The following is a 24,844-nucleotide window of genomic DNA, read 5'->3' on the forward strand; positions in this document are numbered from 1 at the left end:
GTAATTTAAAGGTAGTCGCCTAATTTTTTCGATGAAATTCTATGTTCAATAATACTTGTATTGCTTAAATCCAACACGTTCACTTAATTGTATAACATTTGAAATTCTGCAAGTTGAACAATGCTGTGGCATATGCAGATTATTGAACATAGATAAACTTAGTTGAACAATTGCATCTAATTTAATAAGAAAATCTTTACGATCTCTTTAATTCTGTTTCTGCTGTCAAACATTTGATTGCTTAATACTAATTAAAATACAAGAAGGCATTAGCCTTAATTTGATCATGTGTAGAACCTATATGAGGAGGCATCAGCTACTATATTCCTGAACCCACCAATTGTAGATGCCAGCATTATGAACGTTCCAATAAATATCGAAGCCTGTCAAAGAAAACACAAAAAAAAAATATAAAAAGTGATTTCTTTATCTAAACCGGTTCATACTACTTTCAAATGAATGAACTCTGCAATTTAAAAATAGCGAGAGCTTTTATGAAAGGATTCATGAATAATCCGATTTAAATAAAAAAATTCTCGAGTAATGAATTTTTTTTTTTTAAAACAGTTATAAATAGGTGTGATGAATTACCCAGTTGATAAACCATTTGAGACTGTATCTGGCAGGTTTCTTGATTATCAGCCACATTACGCTTGGTAGCTGCAAGAATGGTCAATTTATATTCATAAATTAATTTTTCTATCTTATAAATTGTAATGGTAAATTAAAAGAGGAGACTTACAAAATATGATGTGGGAGCAAAACCAAATCCACCGAAGAAACCAAGTAGGTCTCCGAAAAATGGGAAGGTCACTCCGACGAATAGAGTAAATGCTGCAACATTTTTGAAATAAACCAATGTTGTTCATCATAAACTACTTCCTTCAAATTGGCATCATTTTATTTATTATAATATACTTTCAAGATCGGCGAATAATTAAAACCGACTCGAGCTCAAGCTAAACTCACCGACATAGGCGGAACGAGCTACGAGTCTAAGCACCAGTCCAGGTGGGAAGTTGAATCTTTTAATCATCAAATTCTCCAGCATTGCAAAAACCGGCATAGCAAAGACCTAGAAAATCATATTTCTTGTTATGAATGCTGTAAACTGTTAATTAAATCTCAAATAAATTAAGATATTAATATAAGTATACCTGGTAGCTACCGATGACATGAATAACGACCATTAAATTAGCAGAAGCAATGAGCCATTCGGGTCTTTCGAGTGTCATAAGCACATTGTCGTCAACATCTTGTCCGAATGCCCAGTAGCCTATCAGAGCTACTGGAAAATAGCAAATTGCATTGATGAAATAAGACCCCAATGCCCCTTTCCACATCGGAATTCTTGAAGGCTTCTCAGGAGTTGATGGTAATGTGGCTTGAATTTCAAGCACAACTGCATGCCCTGCGAATGCAAACGATATTTGTCCTAATGCGTTGAATACTCGAAACATGTAGTCTGTCGGACTCGTCTGCTTATACGCATAGCTCACGTTGTCAATCCGACCATGTGCCAAGCTGCCTGCCCATGCTATAGTCGAATAGCTGCAATCACCAAATTATTGCAGTCAAAATTGATATTAAATAATTGGTAGCAAAACTTCCTATGAAGATTATAAAACAGTTATGAAACATTTCAGATACTGTTATGAAACTTTCTTCGAATGTTATGAAACAATTTTAATTTTTTACGGGTTATAAATATAAAGTTTCAGAGTCTTCAAATATATATAATTCTATAAAAAATTATGCTGCATAACCCTCTAGAATTGGAGAAAGTGAAAGCTAGCTACCATTGAAGTAAGTTTATGATTTACAAATTTTGAAATGCTGGTAATTGATTCTTAGGGTACTCGAACTATAACTATTCCTTTATTGAAGCTTGATGATATGCGTAATTTGGCCTAGAATTTTTCAAATCAAATAAAATCATGCATAAGTTACAAATTTCCGGGCGAAAATTGATTGTCACGTGACAAAATAAGCAACAACCGATTGTCAAGTGACAAAATAAGCTAAAACCGATTGTCATGTGACAAAATAAGCAAAACCCGGCTTCCACTAATGCATTTTGGCCGGAAATTCTCCCATTAAAACAAAATTAAAGTTTAGTAATCCAATTGAAACAAATTAAAATTTAGTTACCAAATTGTAAAGTGGTAATATATTGAGGACTTCTAGAATCAATTACCCTCTCAAATACACTACACTTTGTTTTGGGAACATAGTGACAGTCCTGAAACTGTTTTTTCTTCTCATTTTAACTCAAAATATACTGTACCATTTCTTTTCTTTGATCAAGTTCTTCTATTAAACTTAGGATATTTAAGTTTTCCTTCATCAAAGTTAATTTGTTGTACTTAGGTATATAGTTGTAATATTATAATTAATGCATATTTAAAAGTCAACCAATATAGTTCTAGATTTACTAGACTATTTGATAATTCATAAGTTACAAATATATCGAAAATTAATATATTTTAAATTGAAGTAAATAAATAGAAAAATGTAGTTAACTTTATAATTAGTTAATTTGCGATAAATTAAAAATATAAATAAAATAAGAAGCCATGAGCGCTTCATTAATTTAAATATCTGATGATGAATAATGTCACTTTTTTATAATTGTAATATATATTGCTTATATGAGCATTTGAACTCGCACAAGAGCCCCACTTTCCAATAATATAAAGTAAAAAATACTTGTAATTTTTCCGATATACAAGAAAAAATTGATAATTAGATAAAAATAAAATTTAAAAACCTGAGTGACATGACTGCAGCAGCTAAAGAAACAGCAGCAACAGAGTTGAAATTGGGAAGCTGAGACAAGAAGAAATGAATTCCACCGAACATTAAAATCCAGTAAGACTGTCTGATAGGAGTGCAATTAGTGCAAGCCATTTCCATGAATTTCTTCAAACATTTTCCTCCGGTGACCATGTACACAATATCGCACCCAACTTGAACAATCAATTGCTGTGGTAGAACTATCCATGCCCCGTATTTTGGACCGAAAGCGTATCGACCTAGGTCGAGATATCGGTCGAAACGAGTACCGGGAACACATTCGTGCAACTGTATCATTTGCCACATTGTGTTTAATGTCATGCACCATGATACTGTTAGAACCAGTATTCCTGGACCCCTGCAGAAGTATATGAAGAAGGTATAAATTCTTGATTTCAGTATTACATTTATGGGTTAAATGCTTGAGTGATGCCTAATCTTTACTAGATATTTCAATTTGGTATCAGAACTTCAATTCGTATTAAAATTATACAAAAATTAAATTTTTATTTTAGGGGATGATATTTCATCTTTTTTTTTTTTTTGATCTAAAATGGTCACTATAAGTGAGTAAACAAGTTGGACTGCTCGTAGTTACTCAAAATTGACTAAAAAAAATAATAATTCAAAATCAACTCCAAAAATTCGACTCGAACTTGAGTTTGAGCTCGAACGACTCGAGTTTGATCTCGAGCCAATGACGGAGAGAGGGGAGCTATGCAATGGCCTTAGCCCCTCTAATTTTTCAAAATGGTTTAAATTAAAATAGAATAGTAAATCATATTATGATTTGACCTGCTACTTTAAAAACATATCTCCCTATATATAATGCATATCTTTGACAAAAAAATATATATAATGCATATGAAGAGTTGGTCTCCTAATATAAAATTTATAGCTCCACCAGCCATGAGTTGAGCTCCGATATTAGATCAAGAGACTCGTATGATTAGTAAACCTAAGTAAATCTCTTACGCATAAAAATAACAATTTATTTTCTTATTAGCTTTTTTATACCTCTAAACTTAGCTTCGTGTCATCTTAATTTGTTAAATTTTATAACTTATGATGGAAAAAAAATTAAATGCATCACAAATAATAATCTTTCCAACAATTCTTTATTTTTATTGAACTCGAACTTACTCAAGTCAAGTTCAAACATTGTTCGAGCTCAAACTTGAATTTGAACTCGTTTTTAACATAAGTTCATCTCGACTAGTTTACGCTCCAAGATAACCGGGTGAAACATAAACTTAAAATATATAGCCATATCAACCATCATCTGATATAATGCCTTATGTCACATAAATTGATTCTAGTATCAAATTAATATATAGTTGAGGTAGTAAAATAAAATTACCAGCCTAAGTAGGCCATGGCATATGGCAAACTGAGAACACCGGCACCTATCATGGCGGTGACACAGTGGAAAGTTGAGTACCACCATTTTGCTCGCCGGCCAGGATCTCCGGCCGTCCATTTCTCAACGGACTGATCTTCCTGCTTCATAGTTCATCAGAAGTAGTTAAAGAAAAACTGTATTATATGTATAGCTAATAAAAAATTTGCTTCACTATATATTCTTTAATTACCTTAGAAGGAGAAGTCGAAACCATATTTCTAACTCCACCTCAAACAAAGAAATGAAACAAAAACTCCTTCAATTTAGAGACTTAAAAAGATCATAAATGATCAATGTGTGTTTATATAATTATATTTATAAAGGTTTATGGTTTCAAAAAGTGGAACCTTTTGGACTTTTTACAAATTAAACCAAAATTTTCAGAGTTTGTAAATTTATTGCAATTTGCTAATTTCGTTCAATTTTTAAATTAATTTCATTATTTTAATCTTTGGTCAAATTTTTATATTAATTCTTTCATTTATTGTAATTTGCAAACTTCGTTGCAACTCTATTTAATTTTTTTAAATCAATTTAATTATTTTAATTTTCAGTTGAATTATTATATTAACTTTTTCGTTAGCAAAATCTATTTCTTAAAATTTTAAAATTTAACTTTTAATCCAAAAAGAATCATGAAAAAAACGTTAATTTATAATTTTAAATCTAACGTTAATTTATAATTTTAAATCTAACGTTAATTTATAATTTTAAATCTTCTAACTTGCAATGGTTGAAGCAAGCTTGAAGTTACAAATGATCAGAAAACAAACCTAAAATAAATAGATATTGTATTGAAGTGAAGTGAAAGATTGATAAAAATAAATTGATTGATAAAAATGAGATAGAATTGCAACATAATTGTTTGATTAAAAGAGATTTGAAAATTTTAAAGGCTTTAAATAGATTTCTATATAAAAAAGAATTAACTTTTTAATATTATTATTAGGCTTATATAAAAACAGTGGAATCACTTTTTTTTTAATGGAATAAAGATAATTAGTTGGGTCTCTTTATTGGTAAAACATGAGAAGAACACTCTTCACTACTTAACAGTAATAAATTAGAAATGAAAAATCAATTCATTGTGGTATATATGATTAAAGTGACATTAGAGCCCACCACCACCAACACCTAGTAAATGGGTTAGTGCAGTTTGATAAATTAAAGATGAACTTTAGATAACAATAATAATAAAACATTTCTTTTGATTCATAAACAGGAAGAGACAACCTATAACTAAAATGTATTTGGCTAATAAAATGGACTAAATTGGTTCAAAAAATACCTTGTAGCCAATAATAGATAGTTTAGTTGGTTAATTATAAAAAAAAAAAAGATAGTTTAGTTGGTTGATGATTTGAATGTATCCTATAATCATTACACATAACATTTTGTATTTTGCTTTTTATAAATTAAAGGGTAAATAGGCCATAGTTTCATCTATAATGATTAAAGGAAGATGGCTGAAATTTCTTGTCATTTTAAAGTTGGTAGGGTTCATATTCTTCTTTCCATTAAAAGATCAAGTCTATGTAAACAAGAAATATTATTAGTTTAAAAACGAAGAGGACACGATTCATACTCTTATTTGATATATAAAATTCAAACACGTATGATACGTATATGTTTATAAATATGTTAATGAACCAATTTCTTTAAGTGACATGTTTAAATTTAATTAATTATTTAAATAATATATAAATTTATTTAATCTAACACAAATTGATTTATTACTACCTATTAATATAAAAATATAAATATGTTAAGATTTAATTATATTTAATTTTTAATATATAATGTTAATTTAGAAATTCAATCGCGTTTTAATGAATTAAGCGTGTATAAATTTAGATACGAATTAATAGTGTCACAACCGGATTAATACATTTAAAATATGAACTTATTTGTATCCTGGCCCGGTCTTAGGCATAGGCCACTAAGGCCTATGCCTAGGGCTACATATTTTAAGGGGCCCCAAATTTTTATGGGGCCTATTGAAAAATAATTATAATTTTATTAAATATTTAGAAAATAATATTTATTAATTATTTTAATGATAGGTGTTCAAATATTAATTGTGAAAATTAGTTAAATACTTTAATAATTAAAAAAATTAACTTTAAGGGGATCATATTTATATGAGATCTTTAAAATATCTATAAATATATTTATATCGATTCTTTTGTAATTTTTTTATAATTGATTTAAACTCTTTAATACCAATATCAAAAGAATAAGATAATTTACATGTTTTAAATCGTTTAAAATCAATTTTTATGTATTTATCTTTCAAATGAAATAGTTACGCTAAATATGCCTTTCTTGTATTATTTTTGCAAAAATACATATTTTAAAAATCTAAAAAATATATACCAAAAATTTACCAACGATCTACTAAAAATATATCAATTGCTTAACAAAATATATCTTTATAAAAATATTATATGAAAAGAGTATAATTTTGTGAAAAAAATAAAACGAGCTTACTTTTTTTAAAATAATTTGACGAAAATTGATATTTTTCTGTGCACTCTTAGAAAAATCGCCCAGGGCCACATATCTTCTAAGGCCGGTCCTGTTTATATCAAATTCAAATCCGTCTAATTTATTATCATACTGTATTATTTATTTATGTCGTATTTAAAATAGTCATGTCTACCATATTGATTTTAATGGATGTTGAAAGATGATTGCACACCACAAAATCCTGTGATAAAATGCCACTTTAAATTGTTTTCTTTGATTATATTTGAATCAATCGTCACATTTACATCATTATGATTATGTTCATTTTAAAACTGTGAGAGGTAATTGCCATACCATCTTATCCCACGGTGGCGGATTTATTGACAAATGTGTTCATGCATCTGTCTTGGTCGGAATTGATTTATTCACAAACGTGTTCATGCATCTGTTTTGGTCGGAATTAGACATATAATTTTAAAAATTATATTTTAAATTCCATCGTGGCTAATAGAAATTTTATTTTATATAGTTTGTCCTCTAATTAATTTTTTTTTGGCTATTCCGCTGTTATCATAAGCTCTTATTTATTAAAGATAACCCAATATATGTCTATTTAGTGTATTTACAATTTCGAAATAGACCATATAGTGCATTTCTTGGACTCTAATTTTATTTGAGAAAATTATATATTTACCTAAAATAATAAAATATTTATAGATTATACCTCAACACGGAAAAGTAAATAAAAATACATCACGAATGTAATCTTTTTGTATTTATACTCTCCGTGTCCAACAAAATTAGAATTCTACTCTAACTAAATGATGCGCAACCTGACTTATACCAAACTTCTCTCTCCACGTGCTTCCTGACACATCTCTCGCTCTCATCATGCAACTGTGACTACTATACAAATTATAGATTGCCACTTCCATTTATTTGCTCAAATGTTCAGTGTTCTTTATTTCTCTTTTTTTTCATTGAATTAGTGAATGTGCATATCAATACTTTCAACATTTCTTTCTCATTTGTTTAAATATTATTAAATTTTTCTGATAATTTTTAAATATATGCTATTGTTTTAATATTTTATTATATTAATAACAGATTTAAAAATTTGTATGAGTTGAATAAAAATATTTTAATTTAACAAAATTTATTTATAACAAACATATAATAATTATATATTATGGTAATAATAAATTATTATTTATTATTTATATTGTAATTGTTTCATAAATTATTATATAATTTTTATATAAAATATTTTACATAATTGATGTTGAAGTAGATAACATTTTTATAACATAATAATGTGCTAATATTATCATAATTTTATCATTATATTATCATAAACTTATCATAGTCTGCCATAATAATATTATACTCTTATGTAATTTGTAAATAGATAATATTTTTGTAGTAGTAATATTATCATAACGTACTTTATCATAATATTATCATAACGTACTTTATTATAATATTATCATAACGTATTTTATCATAATATTATCATAACGTATTTTATCATATTATTATCATTACATTATCATAATCTTATGATTACATTATCATAATATTATCATTACATTATCATAATATTATCATAACGCACTTTATCATAATCTTATCATTACATTATCATAATATTATCATAATGTACTTTATCATTATATTATCATACGTACTTTATCATAACCTTATCATAATATTATCATAATCTTATCATAATTTGTGCATAACCTTTTTTATTAATTTTGCAAAAACTATTTTACGTAATTTATGGAGAATTAGATAACTTCATCATGACTTTATCATAATTTTTGCATAAATTATTTTACGTAATTTATGCAGAATTAGATTATATTTTTATAACAATATCATAAAATTGTCATAATATTGTCATAGTATTATTATAATATTATCATAATATTATTTTTTGCGTAAATTATTTTACATTTATAACTTTATCATAATATCATCATAAGCATATCATAATCTAATCATAATTTTATATGCAAATTTATTTTACGTAATTTATTATAATTTTATTATTAATAGTATCATAACCTTTATCATGATCTTATTATAATATTATCGTAATTGTATCATAATATTATCATAATTGTATCATGATATTATCATAATTTATCATTAATATTATCATAATCTTATTATGCAAATTTATTTTACGTATTTTATCATAATATTATCATAATCTTATTATGCAAATTTATTTTACGTATTTATCATAATATTATCATATTCTTATCATATCATTATCATAATATTATCACAACCTTATCATTAATATTATCATGCAAATTTATTTTATGTACTTTATCATAATATTATTATTAATATTAGCATGCAAATTTATTTTATATACTTTATGATTACCTTATCAAGATATTATTATAAAAATTTTCATTATAATATCATAAACTTTTCATCACTTTTTTATAATTATCAAAAGGTAATTAACCTAAATAAAACATGTCTATACTATTGCTTAAATGTCGGAGATTGGCATTTCAAAACAATAATAAATTAATTAAAAAGGTATAAATACAAGAACATAAAGTTAATTAGAAATACAAATAAGAAAGTAAATTAAGCCAATATATATAGTAGATGGTATATGATGAAAAAAATCTTGTATGCAACTTAAAGAAGCAACATAAATGATAATTCTAGGTCGTCAAAACAAAACCCATCACACCATAAATTCAGAGATAAAAGCAAAGATACAGTCCCAATTAACTCTTCAACTCCATGCAATTTCTTTGACAGGAATAGCACCTCTCCTCCTATATATAGATTCAGTTTTTACAATATCAGCATATATAAAAAGTGAAACAAAAATTAGAGATACATGCATTAACTAACACATCTATCAATTTCCGACTCCGTCAAAGTTAAAATTTCAAAAAAATGTTTGGCATTCTCATGCCACCAAGACTATATATTATTCCTTATCTAGCATTTTTACGTAAGGCAAGCATATCAATTATGTCAAAACAGTACTATAGTATAGTGTCAATTGCCTATCTTCACACCTTGAAATCAAAACCCCATGTGATTAAATGAGCTAATTATAAATTTTACAATCATAAGTTAGAAGAATTTGGACAGTACCTATTTTTTCTAACGCCAGGAGAAACTTAATACCGAGTCCGACTGAATTCGCCTGATTCCAGGATACCTTCCCAATTACAATCTCCATCTTCCTCATCTCGTCCTCTCGTCATTTGCAAAATCTTCTTCGCTTTCTCTATTGCTCTATCGCTCCATTGCTCTTCAATCTCCCTTAATACCTCGATAGCTCTCACTTCCTTAGACAACCCTTTAAATCTCAAGCTCCCATGACTCGGTGCAAACAATGCATCAACACAATTCTCCCTAGTAATCTTTATACAAATTTGGAGCCAAAGCCTTCAACGAGGGTACTCTTTTTCCTGTAAACCTAAAGTAGCATTTAACACCAATTAAAATTTAAGAACAGGAGAATGGGGAAACACAAACATTTAAGATTTTCTAAAATTTCATAGCCAAAATAGTAATCTTAGTAGTAATCAGCATTTTGCATATACGAACAGATTACATAACTAAAGATTTCAAATTAAAAAGAGAGATAAGAATAAAAAAAATTACCATTTGATGGCCAAATCAGCGCTTCTGGACCAAACATTTGATATTTCACATATCAAAAATCTAATCCTTTACATAAAAAACCTGCCTTAAAATAATCACTAAATCAAACACATACCTGATCAAAGGATTAGGGCGTGAGAAACCGCAATAACGATCCTCCTCCTCGTGGAAGACATAAGGGACGATTATTACCGTCAACAAAATCAAAGAAATCCAATGATTGGAAAATTAAAGAGGAAATCAGGAAATAAATTAAAATCAGATAACATACCCATTAATTTTAGTGGATATTATACCTGTATATGATAATATTTTCAATAATAATTAGAATAAAAGAGAGATCAATGGAAAAGAAAAGCTCGTGTAGAAGACAATGGAAATCTGATAAAAGAACTGTCGCAGAGGGGGAGGAGTAAAAAGAAAAAGTTTTAAATATTTAGAGTATTTTATTTTAAAATATTTAGGTAATAAAATAATAAAAACAATCACTTAGAGTAAAAAATTAAAGGCAAAATGTTATAAAAAGGCCAATTCTTACACAAAAGTTTCACAAAAGTCCTGACCTTTCAATTTCGTCGATTTTGGCCAAAAACTGATTATTTGGTTTCACAAAAGTCCTGACCTTTCAATTTTGTCGATTTTGGCCAAAAATGAATTATTTGGTTTCACAAAAGTCCTGACCTTTCAATATTTGGCATGTCACATAGGCGCCACATAGGTGTCACATAGGCAAATTGAAATCAAATTGAGAGTTGGCCACAATTGAAATCAAATAATTTGTTTTTGGCCAAAATCGGCAAAATTGAAAGGTCGGGACTTTTGTGAAATTTTTATGAAAGGTTTGGCATTTTTACGACATTTGGCCAAAATTAAAAGTGTGAAAACGCAGAGTATTTTCTTTAAGTTTTCACACGTGAGGTAGAATTTATAAATATTTTAAAAATTGAAGTACTTTTCCTAATTTTCTCATTTTATTTTCATACTGAAATCATGTACAAGGATTGGACTTACTACACCTTTTTGAATTGGATTTCAATCTTTGGAAGAAAAAAAAGAATTGGATTTCAAGAAGTCAAAGGTTTACCTTGTGAAACAATTATAAAAGACAGATTCTTAATTTAGTTTTTTATTACAACACAAAGATTATGTTCTTCGGATATTCAGATTCCAAACTTAAAGATAACATGAAATAGAATAATAGTCTAAAAAAACTTCCACCTTTTAATCCCTTTTCGTTTGAATCCTTCAATTTTCTTGGGATCTTCCGGCAGGTCGGAATTGTGAGATATTCCAATCCACTTGGAGCCAATCAGAAGTTTTGTTGGTGGATGACAAGGATCCACCTTAACCCAATCCATTGTGCTTTATGCAATAATAATAACTATGCAAACACTATTCATTAATCACCATTACCCATCATCTTGCATTTGAAACAACTGTTGGTATGGAACTAACCCTTGGAGGTATGTATATTCAGTTCAAACCAATCCCGAACTAGCATTTTAATTTATTAAAATCAAACGAATCGTTTTTCAAAGAATTTTAAACAGAATCAATTAGTTTGTTCAAAATCAAACCTAACTAAAAATGAATTTTTTATTATAATTTATTTGATTAGATTTGATTTTTGCGAACCTTTAACTGTATCATCTCACTAGTTGCAACATTCGCTAAATGCTTGCTGCTACAGATGTAAAGAAAGGTTTGATTTCCATAAAATAATTATTTTCTACATATGACAATACATTATTTTTCTGATTGAAGAATTACTAGCCTATTCATTACACTTATGTATTCGGCCGACACTGAATAATATAGTACATATCATATTTAACTCATGAATCCATTTCCAGGCATATTAGTTGGCCCTTGTGATGAAACTTGTCCTTGAGGAACTAATTGTGACCGGCCTGGACCCGGAACATACGTTTGTCCCATTCCTGCTCCGACCATTTGCTGCGGCAGTTGCTGCTGCTGTTGTTGAAGCTGCGACAGTTGTTGATGCTGCTGCTGCTGCTGCTGCTGATGTTGCAGCTGTTGAAGCTGCTGTTGCTGTTGCAGTTGCGGAATTTGTTGTTGCTGTTGCTGTTGCAGTTGCGGAATCTGTTGTTGCAGTTGCGGCATTTGTTGCTGCTGTTGCAGTTGCGGCATTTGTTGCTGCTGTTGCAGTTGAGGAATCTGTTGATGCTGTTGCAGTTGCGCAATTTGCTGCTGCTGTTGTTGCAACTGCTGCTGATGCTGTTGATGCATTTGTTGCTGTTGTTGCTGCTGACTGGATATTTGCGGCTTAAACACAACCATATCCTGGTTCAACAAAAAGTTCGTTTTGCAAGATGAAATGCAATAATTAGTCAAGCTTTGCATGACTTGTTCACCGAATGGATAATGCAAAAGATGACTAACAAATATGAAGCAGGTCGAAAAAGTATTAGAAACTGATATATCCATACTATTTGAAGCAAACTTCTGTAACTTGTGATATTGAAAAAAATTTCAAAATTGTAGAAGAGTCGGAAGAAGGCGAGAACTCTTACCCCAGGAAATAGCATCCCTATTAGGCGGCAGGCTTTGTCTGAAACAGAAAGCAGTAATGTCTGTGATGGCAACTGGATTACTGCACACTTCAGAAATAAAGAATGATATCAGATAAACCAATCAAAGAAATATAAGTCCAAGTTTTCAAATTCAATCACTAAATAAACTGAGGAAAAAAAAAAGAATCGGGAATGCTCTGGTCCTAGTGGATATGTATTGGGCTAAGTTTAGAAGCAGCGTAGCACGTAATACACTAAATCCAATCATAAAAATATTTCAACGATGATGGTAGAAGGCAAATTGAAGAATGGCGTGAAATGACACTATAAAACTGAGAAAACACTTTGCCAAAAATTAGGCTACTGTGAATCCCAGGAGAAAGAAAGAGAAATTTAATCTTTGTGAAAAACTTACAAGCTTCTTTTCTTGAAGTTGTCCAAGAAATCCATGCTGATTCATCGCACGAAATACGAGAAAATCAGCCTTTCCAACATATTGCCTATGTCACAACACAAAAGTCCGAGGGATCAGAAATATAACATATCTTTTTTTTTTATCAAAGGAAATGTAAAATATCTAATTAATGACAATATAAAATGAAAAAAATTCAAAGCAAGATAAAAAACATAGTTTTCCACCAAATAATGATTACTTGTTATTCATGTGGTCCTGAGATATTAGCCGAACTATTTGCATAGTTCCTGGCCAGTTTGCTGCAAGCCTGAGAAGGACAGCAGAGAAATATTTAGTTTTCTAGTGTGAATGTGACACTGTTTCCCATGCAGATTCTACAAGGTGAGGCAACAAGGGTCAAGAGATATACAAACATTATGTGAGCCAATCTGAGAAAGAACTGCGTCATTTCGTTCTATTACACCATTAGAAAAATGAAGAATGGTAGGTATCCAATAAATGAAGCAATTGATTCTTTTGTTATCTCGTGTTTACCAATAATAACATAATAACATTGCCGACCAAAAAGACTAAATAACAAATCTGTTTTCAGGCTATGTGGATTTTATCTACCTTTTATGCTTCACAAAAATCAAAAGTCTTAACCATCAAAAGATTGTAAGGACATTTATTTTTGATTAAGTTTTATGCCAACAGTTTCAGTTAAACTAAAGTGTGCTTTAACAATGACTTCGGGTCGGCTAAATAAATTATGTTCCTCAATCCTATTAGGTTTGTTCTTGCATTCTAAATTATTCTTGACTACTTCACATATGTCATCCTGGATCCACCTCTTATCTTCTTCGCACGGAAGTAAAGAAGGCAAGTAAGTTTCAACTCACTGCAGCATGTATGTCTCTAGTCAATGAAAAAAAATTAATGATTCTTTATACCGTTGACATCTAAATAGACAAAGTACTTTCAAGAAAAGACATTTCTTAGAAGACGAGTATCGGTATAAATGTATTTAATGATTGTAAACTTACGTCTCAGAAGCTGAAGCACTCCGATAACCCTACAAAAAAATATTAAGGCTGTTAGGTGCATGAGATTTATCCATATAACTGGGAAAAACTCAAGTTTATGGAGCAGGAGAAATGAAGTTGTAGATGAAGCGGCATGATACAATAGCTAAATCTTTAATAGGCATAAATTTAATATGAGTATTTGGCTGGTGTCTCAGACATACTTCCAATCTGGTGATAAAGACAGGCTGTCCTTGACGCTGCCCAGACAAATTTCCCTGCATGCATTTTCAGAGTTCAGAATGAATTTCATCAGAAGTTCACCATATAAAGTGATGAAAAGCACTTACCTTTTAGATGTTCGCTAATAATTAGTGAAAGTTTTTACAAACTTACAAACAACTATACCAACAAATGCTCAGCAGAGCAAACTATTAACTGATTTTTAATAGCAGACAAATCTGTTTGATAGTACATACAGTTTAAAATGGTCAAATTGGCCTGCAGTGCTAGGTTACTTGACCTTTTCCTAACTCAGGATAATTTTCAAGGCACAATTATCAAGAGAACAGGTATTTAATGGTTTTGACTCGACGATTAATAAAGATAAAAAGTCCATGAGAAACTTTAATATGCATCCACAGTTTTAAGCGGAGATCTTTTAGTGAAAGGAGAAAGCCAAGGTTGTGTAGATGTGGTCCCAACATGACAAGGGAGGTTATTTGCAGAGCACTAGGAAACTTATTTATTGGCTTTACAGTATCAAGGTTAAGGGTGCTTTGGCATTTCTAAGTAATGCAGGCCAGAGTAAAAGGGAAGGCAAAGAAGTTACTCATCTTAAAGAGTGGTTATGTTTTCCAATTTTACTCATTTTTTAAGTTAAAGATATACATGCTAAAAATTGGAAAACCAAAAGTTGGAAAATAGCCATACGCAGTTACTAATTCTTTAACCAAAACATATCCAGGCTTACCTCCCAGACTTTGACATATTTGGATTGTGCTGATTGCAAAGCACCTGCCGTCTGCTGTGACAATGGCATATTAGGTGCTGAGTTGTTATTCGCACCAAGTGACTGCATCCCATTTTGTGGCTGCTGACCCATTCCTGGAGTTGGAATCATAGTGCTGGCTCCAGATGAAACACCTGATGAACCAAGACCATTCATCATGTTCTGGTTCATGCCAATACCACTTTGCCCCATTTGTACTCCTGAAAGATTTCCTTGGCTCAAGCCAGGAACTGCTTGGCCCATGCTAACACCCGCTTGGAGGTTGCCCATTGGTTGAGACATTCCGATATTTGAATTTCCAGATATATTAGAAGTGGTGGGATTGAAGGAACCAAGACCAGAGTTTGATGCAATTTGTGTTGTTCCTGTAAGAGTTCCTGATGAAGAGATACCAGGTTGCCCTGATGAAAATACATTCTGAGCAGCAGGCACAGAAGATGCCATTCCACTGGATATCATATTTGACATATGCATGGCAACAGGAGTTTGATTCATTGACGGTAGACCAATGGAAGTTCCTCCGGTAAGGGCAGCAGAGTTCATCACCTGTCGTGCTTGGGAGAGATTGTTCAGTATGCTAACATTTGCAGCACCAGGAGGCACAGGACGTCCAGACTGTGGCATCCCACCGACAGTAGGCTTTAATTCCGGAACATTTTCACTATTTGTAATCATATCTTGAGTAGTCGTAGGTGGTGAAGAAGTCTGCAAGCTTGGAACAGCTTGAGATGCAGGACGTGTAGATGGAATATGTGGAAAACCAGGTCCAGGTGCCATGGAAGTTACAGTAGTAGGCTCCTGAACATAACATTTGAGTTTTTAACATTGTTTAGTTGATTTTTTTCTCTCAGTAGTTAGGCCAAAAATTAGAATTAAACATAGATGATACTCACAACTTTTACAGTGGCAGTGGGAGCATTTCCTACAGAAATAGATTGCCGGTTCATGATCGATCCATTAACTAAAATTTAAGAAGAAAAGTAAGACTTTAAGCTGGAAGAACGGCAAAGCAACAATATAAGGGGCCGTTTGGTTGGGCAAAAAAGGGGGAACGGGAATGATTCCCATTGTTTGTGTTTGTTTTGTCAAATTACACTAGGGAATGGGAATGTGATTACCCTTTCAATGGGAATCACCCATTCCCCCCTTACCCCATGGGAATGAACTTTTGGAAATGGGAATCAAAATTTAAAAAAATATTCTAATGATAAATAATAAATATATTATTATTAAAAAATTATTTTTAAATTTTAAAAAATATACTTAAAATAAAAAAAATATTTTTTTTAAATATCTTTTTATTTTTTAAAAAAATATTTTTTTTATTTTTTTTTAAAATATTTTTAAAAAAATATTTTTTTTATATAAAAAATTTAAAAAAATATTTTTTTTTTAAATAAATAATAAATAATTTTTTTTATTAAATTTACCCATTCCCATTCCCATTCCTACACTTTGAACCAAACAAAAAATGAAATCAATCATTCCCATTCTCATTCCCATTCCTTCTCATTCCGATTCCCATTCCCAACCTTGAACCAAACGGCCCCTAAATGACAGTTATATGAAGAGCCTACAATAAACAGAGCCTCGCCTTTAACAAATACTTGAACACTTAATTCAAGGGACATATCCAATATTTTGAAAACAACAAAACTCTGTAATAGAGCTAAAAAGATAGAACCTTGCCAAGTAATCTTAGCAGAAACAACCATCATATGCTTAAATACTATTGAAACTATGATAATCAATGGAGAGTAGTTCAAAAATAAATTTATGTGTCCCTCGGAAGAAAAAGAAAAAGGAAAGCAAGTGACTTGTCAAAATCATATTTAAAATCCCATATGGAAAAACAATTGAATAACAACCTGATGGTATTGCAGGTGAAGGTCCTGCAACAGAAGTCACTAAAGAAACATCCATTTTTACGGTACTCTGGCTAGAAGGCTGATTTGCAACTCCAGGACGACTTAAAGCAGCACGAGCCTCCATAAAGTTATCAGGAATAAGAACAAGAAAATGAGGATTTTTAATGTTGTCGATCGTTGGATCAGCTGTTCGACTGTTGCGCTTTCCCTATATTGGTGAAAATCATGCATCATTATGATGCCCCCTCATCAGAAAATAACTACTATAAATTTCTTCAAAAAACTATAATATAACAATTGCATAAGCATAATAGCATTACATGCAAAATCCGGATATAATATAACTATGCTGATTTCCTCGTTTGTTTCTTCCTAGTAGAATAATATTAGTTACTTTTTGCATCTATAAGAGCATCATATCACAGGTAAATCCTTAAGTTTGCAGTCACATTAAACATTGACAACACTAGAAGGTTATGGATGAACAAAGAGAAGTCACCATTGAGATGCCAACTGCATTAGACAAGGCTTTTGTGCGAGCCTATAAATTTATATAAAAAATAATAATAAAGCGGACACTGAGTAATTGACATTCTTACCGCATTGTAGATTGCTTTAAGTTTTGGAAGCTGTTTTGGGCAAATAACAGACAGAGAAATAGAGCACTGCAACACAAAATAGGAGTTGGTGACAAAATAGCGGCAAGATAGAGATAGGAAGGCAGAATGCTTAGATAGATATTTAGATAGAGATAAGATAGGAAGAGAAAGAGAAAGAGAGAGATAAGGAAAAAGCCAGCAGAATACTATGAAAAACAATGTAAAAATACCTGAGCAAATGATTTAGCAACGGTCTCTGCATCAGATAAGCGACTTTCTGTTTGTGGATCAATAATTTCATTCTGCTCCAAATTTGGTATTTGCGGTCGATAGACTGGTGTGGGTAAGGGATGAGGGTTACTTGCAGCAATAAGAACACAATGCCTTTGTCCATCTATATTCTGTTGAGCTTGGCTCCCATTTGAAGCAAAAGGAAACATCTGAGCCAAGTTTATAAAAAATACACACAAATATGAGCCATAGCCTTTGCAATTAAATAGCTACTCAGTTTAACTCCTTTTCTGCTGCTTAAGTTTTTGCAATCATCTCTTTAGCAATTTTATTTTCAATGATAATAGCAGATAACAACCAAGGACGTATAAAATCACTTGTCCTAATTTTACATTAAATTAAATCTAACATTAAACAAGACAACAAGCAAGAAGTACATAAGTTGCTCCAACATCTCATCATCAAATGCATAAAGTACTTCAATAATCGTCTTTGTAAACTAAAATCAATAAATTGTTGTATAGGGTATGCATAACCTTCAGTGACAAACAGAAAGGAGAATCATGCAAGTAACTGCTCTTTTCTAAAGTCAAGGATCCCTTGACTAAATTAGCCACATATAGAAGTTTCAAGAAGAAACAATAGAGATATGGCATTTGATTTAAAGCAAATATGCAATTCCATTGCTGACTTTGCAGGCTTGCAGCCATGGTGGAAAAAACTCAAATAGACAGCATTTTGGGCTCAGCAGTATAGGTGAGGCTGAGAAAAACATATGGGAGGAGAAACGCCCCAGGCCTTATAGACAAAAGGACTTCTTCAGGTTGAAGACAGAAGTATATGACGCTATCGGCTGGGGAAAAACACAAAGACGAGAAGAATGAAAGACATTATTATAAGTTGTGTAACTCCAAAGAAAGGAAATTATTTAATGCTACTGGGAGACTAAGAACCGTCTTTTCAGCAACTCCATAATTAGATAAGTAGTGTAAACAGAGGAGAATGAAGGAAAAGGATTCCCAAAGCTATTGCTAACAAGATTGAGCCCAAAACCCTTTTTTTTATTACAATAGGGGAGGTTAGAGCATGAAACCTCAAAACATAACTAGATTGAGATCAAATATTACTTGATTTTTCTCACAAGGAAACAAAAGAGCAAGCAAAGGAATTATACTAGATACTATACCTAACGATCAGCACGGTCTAACATAGACACTTGGAACTTAAAAGGCAAAATATAGAAGATGAATATTTTATACCATTAAAGCTTCAGAAAGCCCTTCTGCAATTGCAGCATCACTGAAGCCACCCCCTGCAAAGGGAATGGCTGCCAACCATTGTATAAACATGTCAACATCTCTTGTCCAGCCACTCCGTTGCACTAGGCAAGCTAAACAAAGAATGGTAAAAATGAGATTTTGGTAGCTTTTTAAATAGAAAAGATATCCAGTTCAAACCAAAGTGCAGCAGAAACAGAGTGGACTATAACATTTAAATTTCAAACTACTGTGCCATGCTGAAGATCAGTCTGTCTCCTCTATTGGCGCAATCCAGGATTAAAGTATTATTCAAATAATTAACAGCAATCAAATAGTTTTTTTTTTACCAGAAACTAAAAATTTATAAACAAAATGGAGATCAAAGAAATCTGCATAAGCATAATAATATTCCTTGTCGAACCATTCTTAAAGAAAATCCGATATTCAAAACGCAGATGAAGTACCAGAATTTCAGCTCCAATCATTAGATAAAGAATTGCAAAATAAAACTCAACAATTAAATCATAATTCAACTAAAACCCCTTTATAACATTGCCCTGGACAAACATAAACTCCAAAATAGAATAACTAAACGAAAAGGAGTAAGCAAAAAACATACCAGAATACGATCCATGCGCATAAAATGTGACCAACGAGAACTCGACATTAGAACTCAACGGTTTCTGGCGTTTCATAAGAGAAAAAAAAAATTAAAGTCAGAGCACTGATGAGATATTTGGTTAAGTTTGAGATAATAAGGTCATAATTGCCAAAAAAAATTCAAATGTGAAAATAAAAATACACCTGCCCAGTCAAGTCATTACTGCAAAAAGACCTGCACATAAATAACTGGTTACTTAAAACCCTAATTGGATAAATTATTTTTCAAATTGAAGTAAAATTAAATCAAATAGATAAAAAGGTACCTAACCTACCTGATGATCTTATCAAGATAATCGCAGAGAATAGTTTGCCAAAACGGACCCATCGCCGCCGAGCCTTCAACGGCCACGATCAGCTGCCGCTCCGCCGCCGTGGAGGTGGCAGCCATGTCAAAGATCAAATCTTTTCTTCTGCTGCCGATTACAAATTATGTTTAAGCTATAAGAGAATGCATTGACTGACGCTAATCCTTTTTATAATTTCAAACTTAGTCTGGGTCAATTTGAACTTAATTTATTTTTACACCGTTGAGTTTTGTTTTGTTTGAAATTTTCTTAGAAATTTCGAGGTGTTTAAGGTTTTGTTTACAGCGTCTGTATTGTACAAGGTAAAGTTATGAACATATTTTTACTAACGGAAGAAAGAGTAAAACGCTGCGTTTTGAAAGAAACCGGCCCGGATAGGCGAATACTGGTTTAATGTGTTTCGCGGGAGCCCATCCTATTGGCCAACGAAATTGTCTGTCTTGTTTCACAGCCACTTCGTGATGGAATAGCGTCTTAACTTTTTCTTGATTATTTCAGTTTTTAGATTTTTTTAATATAACATTCCAATTTTTTTTTGATGAATAACAATCCAAATTCTTTTAATTATAGTTATATTTTATTGGGTCCAAATTTTCTAAGTGGAATAAAGTTTATATAAGTATTTCTACAACATTGATGAAAAATTTATAAAAATTAAGTGTAAATAAAATTTTTATACATGTAGAATTAATTGACACATGCAAAATCAAACACAAACATTAAATTAAAAGTCCAAATAACATCAAATGATAGTTTAGGGGCCAAATAAACAAAATTTGTAAAGTTAAAGGATTTTAAAATGCGTTAATCCTTTATAAAATTACTTCAACTATAAAGTTTTATGTATTTTAGCAATGTGTTTTATATTGATATTTAAATTAATATGAATAGATCCTTGAATCTGTTAAAAGTTTATAGTGTTTGTTTATAAGCTTAAATGCACAAAAAAATCACAAACTTTTTTCTGATATTTAACATGAGCTTTTAATTGTGGCATAAAAATACATGAAGTATTAAATTTTTGCATATAAAACTATGTTTGTATTTTATTTTTTTTGAAAAACGGTTGTTTTACGTCTAAAACAGTGTAGTTTTAGGTAAAAAACGGTTCCGTTTTATGTCCAAAATGGTGCTGATATTATTATTGTAAAAATTTGACACTTCATGTATTTTTATGCTAAAATTAAAAGTTCGTATTAAATACCAAAAACACCCGATAGTTCGTGATTTTTGGAGATTTAAGACTTGTTTATACCAGTGTTTGTTTATAATTCTAGAAACTTTTATACTTCAAATATAAGCCTTTTGATGATTCATATTTTTTGAATTGTTTAAAATTTTGTTGTGTTTGTTTGAACTTCTTACAATCAAAGTTTTCACAGTTTCAAAAATATGTTCATAAATAAATAAATTTAAAAATGAAATTTGTAAGGATGTAAAGAGTATACAAGTTTTTATTCTCGGTTGTTTTGCACCGTCAAAAATTCATTTTGTAAAATTTTATTATGCTGTTTCATTCTCTGTTGAGTAGATAAATGTTAGAGGCATTATTAGGATGTAATTTCTTCTATCTCGAATATAATCTTGTTAAGTTTGTTAAATAATAAAACAACTAAAATACTGTACTATTGTGATTTTTTACAAATTAATTGATTTTATTTGGATAAATTAATATTTAAATATTTAAATTTGTTTGAAATTGTCTATGACGGAAACGGTACGTTTGAAGAAGTTTATTATTAATTTAAAAATAACTCAGAAATTAAATTGGTAATTTTACCATTATAGTCAAATTAAATCCTTCATATAGAAGGAAAGAAAAAATCATACACACTGATCATCTTTGAAAACGACTCCTCGTTTCTCCATCTAATTAAATTTTCTTCCAATAACCAGGGCTTTGCTATGGTTTTATGCGATACACTGATCTAATAATTATTCTCAACTGTTCATACAAATTTCGAACGAATGCGCTTCTTCAATAGTTCGCCGAAATCAAATTAACATTTGTCGCGCGTCTCTTGCTTCTCCAACAATCTAAGAGCCGCACGAAGGAGATAAAGATGATGCTGCAGTATAACGACTTGGCCAAGCTCAAAACCAGAAAGGTAACCGTTTAGATTCCGATTGAAATTGAATTTTGTATTGAACTCTTGTGTTTCGATTAAGCTTTGCAAATGATAACAGATTGTGTTTGAGGATGTTTTTTCCGCGCGTGATTCCGCAACTCTCGAGCATCTCAAAGACTTGAGCTCTAAGCGCAGGGTAATTGAGGATTCCATTAATCAAACGAGTTTCATTACAGAAGCTATTGCAAGAGAAATGTCTGGCGGATCTACTTCTCGTTGCGAGCAGGTTGATTTTCCATACCGAAAATTTGGCTAAAACTAAGTAATTGTGTATTATTTGCCGGCGTGTGGCGGGTTTTTCTTACATGATATTGTTTTCAATTGCCTCAGGAACGTCTTAGACTGGAACAGTATTTGCCGTTACTAAATAATCTCATTTCACATGTTGATTTGGTTGGTAATAAGAATCAGATAATGCGGTGGATCTCAAACCTTAGGATACAATGGAGTAGCGTTATTAGCTTGCCGTCTTTTTTTAATCTTACTGGTCCGAAGTTTTTTCAAATTGATAGTTTGTGGTTTGAGTATGGCATGGCGCTTTTTCTTTATGGCGCAATACTTAGGGATAGGGCTTTGGAGTTTCTGCCGACAGGTGTGTTTTAGTTGGTGTTACTACATTTAGGTTTTACATGCTAGCTATTGTTGATTATGATTGTGTAATTTGTGTTTACTATTTTTGCGTTGTTGTAGACTTAAAACAATCCGCGTTCATCTTCAGAGAAGCGGCTGGAGTCTTTCATTATCTGTCACAGGAGGTCCTATCTGCTATAGAGCTCGGAGGTTATGCAGAACGGCCGCCGGAAGCTACATCATCTGTGGCTGCTACTATAAGTCTCATCTGTTTGGCCGAGGCTCAGGTTAGCCCTTTGGCTGACAGCTTGTTAGTTATAGTCCTGAATTTCATAAAATAGCAACAGTTTAGGCATGTAAGCTGATAGGAGTTTGTTTAGATTGTTCTCTGTGATAATTGATGCTATTACATTGTACCAGGCTGTATACATTACAAAGGCTGAAGAAAAAGGAAATACTGGTTTTGGTGTTTTAGCAAAGCTGCATTACGGTGTTACAGAACTGCTCAGCGAGGCTACTGTTGCCTTAAATTTAGGAATTGGAGAGTACAGAGCTATTTCATCACGTTTTTTGGTAAGTTTAGAGCAGGGAAATTTGTCTAGACTGTATTGTTCCTCTTGTTGGTTGAAATGCTAATACGTAATTTAAGTTGCATACGGCACTGTCCTTGTAGGAATAGATTTCTTGCAAGATATTCAGTGTTCTTCTTTTCGAGAAAAAAAGTTCGAAGGAAGATGCTATATGATTAGTGATTGTTGCATGACATGATGTCTAAGTTAATAGACAGCATATCTATTCATAGAATGAATGAACTTTGATAATTTTAGCAAGAATGAGTGGCATTTGAAGACTCAAACACACGAACTATAAACATGATATTATTTTTCTTTTGATAAAAATTTAGCAGTATAAAATGATTGCATTTCATTCTTAGCTCTCCAGCAAGTACTTACAGTTTTAAAGCTATAATCAAATCTAAGTGGAGCTGACTTTGGCCAATTAAATTACTTTCTCATAACACTTCAATTGTTAATCAAGCTATTTCAAACTAACGAGAAGATAAGTAAATCAAAACTTTCGAGCTTGTATTATATACACATGAACTTGTCCTCCAATAAGAACTCTATAAGTGAGAGGATTTTTGACTTTACTAAGGAAGGAAACAGATGTAGAGAGGACAGAGCAAAGTCGCCCATTTATATTTAGGTGAAGCATTTGCCGCGCTAATGGTGCTTGAAGCTTCTAAAATGTACTTGATATTTTAATATATGCTTTACTTACACATTTGTTTTGCTAATCCAAATTGAATTGCTGAGCTAAATGTAATATAATATATGCTCTACCCTTTATGGGGTTTACAGTTTCTTCCTCGTTCAAATTGCAAAATGTTTATGAATCCAATCCTTCTTTATGTGACGCGCAGGAATTTATATCAACTTGCAGAGCACTGCATGAATTACGCAGCAAGAAGTACTTTGCAGGAAATTTAAAAAACGATGGCCAAATTGGAGTTGCAATTGGAGTTCTTCGTGATGCAATAGCGAATGCAAAAGGGCAAATGCCAGGGGAGGACTCATGGAAACCCATTTTCAGAAAAGAAGTTGAAAATACTGAAGATATCCTCAAGAAGCTTGAATATGAGAATGAATTTGTATGGCATGAGAAAATTGCTTCTGGGGATGAATTGCCTGTGCTCCACGGCACCAAAATTGTGAATATAGAACCTTATTTGCCCAGAAAATGGGAGAGAGAACTTGCCTTTAAATTGTAGCTAAATATTTTTCATATGTACAGTATGGAATCATGGGTAATTGGTATAGAATCTGCAGGAGGGTAAAGTAGTCATTTGTGAAATATTTTTGTTATAATCTGGTACTCTCCCATTTTTCAACTATAATTTGCTAGCTAATTTAACCAACAAACTGGAGAAAAAA

General features: G+C 31.3%; 3 protein-coding genes and 1 long non-coding RNA gene across 5 annotated transcripts; 1 reads left to right on the forward strand and 3 right to left on the reverse strand.

Moving 5' to 3' along the window:
* Positions 1-158: 158 nt before the first annotated feature.
* On the reverse strand, positions 159-4,497 carry LOC126673174 (lysine histidine transporter-like 6). The gene is made up of 8 exons (XM_050367175.2): positions 4,389-4,497; positions 4,157-4,296; positions 2,771-3,154; positions 1,158-1,551; positions 970-1,075; positions 743-834; positions 592-660; positions 159-383 (listed from the first exon to the last, which is right to left on the reverse strand). Exons 1-8 carry the CDS (start codon positions 4,410-4,412, stop codon positions 285-287), a joined length of 1,308 nt encoding a protein of 435 aa, XP_050223132.1. The 5' UTR covers positions 4,413-4,497; the 3' UTR covers positions 159-284.
* A 4,771-nt stretch (positions 4,498-9,268) lies between these two features.
* LOC126674507 (uncharacterized) lies at positions 9,269-10,586 on the reverse strand. 2 transcript variants are annotated; one of them, XR_007639549.1, is made up of 3 exons: positions 10,437-10,586; positions 9,806-10,133; positions 9,269-9,477 (listed from the first exon to the last, which is right to left on the reverse strand). It is a non-coding gene; the product is annotated as an uncharacterized LOC126674507 (long non-coding RNA). The 2 variants fall into 2 exon arrangements; XR_007639550.1 differs by having other exon boundaries at positions 10,322-10,586.
* A 1,428-nt stretch (positions 10,587-12,014) lies between these two features.
* LOC126673339 (mediator of RNA polymerase II transcription subunit 25) lies at positions 12,015-20,513 on the reverse strand. Its single transcript, XM_050367439.2, has 15 exons — positions 20,179-20,513; positions 20,048-20,078; positions 19,863-19,926; positions 19,244-19,374; positions 17,984-18,193; positions 17,754-17,819; positions 17,155-17,362; positions 16,180-16,247; positions 15,248-16,084; positions 14,499-14,552; positions 14,296-14,324; positions 13,509-13,577; positions 13,271-13,355; positions 12,856-12,942; positions 12,015-12,625 (listed from the first exon to the last, which is right to left on the reverse strand). The coding sequence occupies exons 1-15, from the start codon at positions 20,292-20,294 to the stop codon at positions 12,152-12,154; spliced, it is 2,529 nt and encodes an 842-aa protein (XP_050223396.1). The 5' UTR covers positions 20,295-20,513; the 3' UTR covers positions 12,015-12,151.
* Positions 20,514-22,047: 1,534 nt separating this feature from the next.
* On the forward strand, positions 22,048-24,778 carry LOC126673674 (uncharacterized). Its single transcript, XM_050367904.1, has 6 exons — positions 22,048-22,319; positions 22,399-22,566; positions 22,671-22,932; positions 23,031-23,197; positions 23,331-23,483; positions 24,334-24,778. Exons 1-6 carry the CDS (start codon positions 22,275-22,277, stop codon positions 24,679-24,681), a joined length of 1,143 nt encoding a protein of 380 aa, XP_050223861.1. The 5' UTR covers positions 22,048-22,274; the 3' UTR covers positions 24,682-24,778.
* The last annotated feature ends 66 nt before the right edge of the window (positions 24,779-24,844 follow it).

Source organism: Mercurialis annua, linkage group LG3 (assembly GCF_937616625.2).
Source record: "Mercurialis annua linkage group LG3, ddMerAnnu1.2, whole genome shotgun sequence".
Classification (NCBI taxonomy): domain Eukaryota; kingdom Viridiplantae; phylum Streptophyta; class Magnoliopsida; order Malpighiales; family Euphorbiaceae; genus Mercurialis; species Mercurialis annua.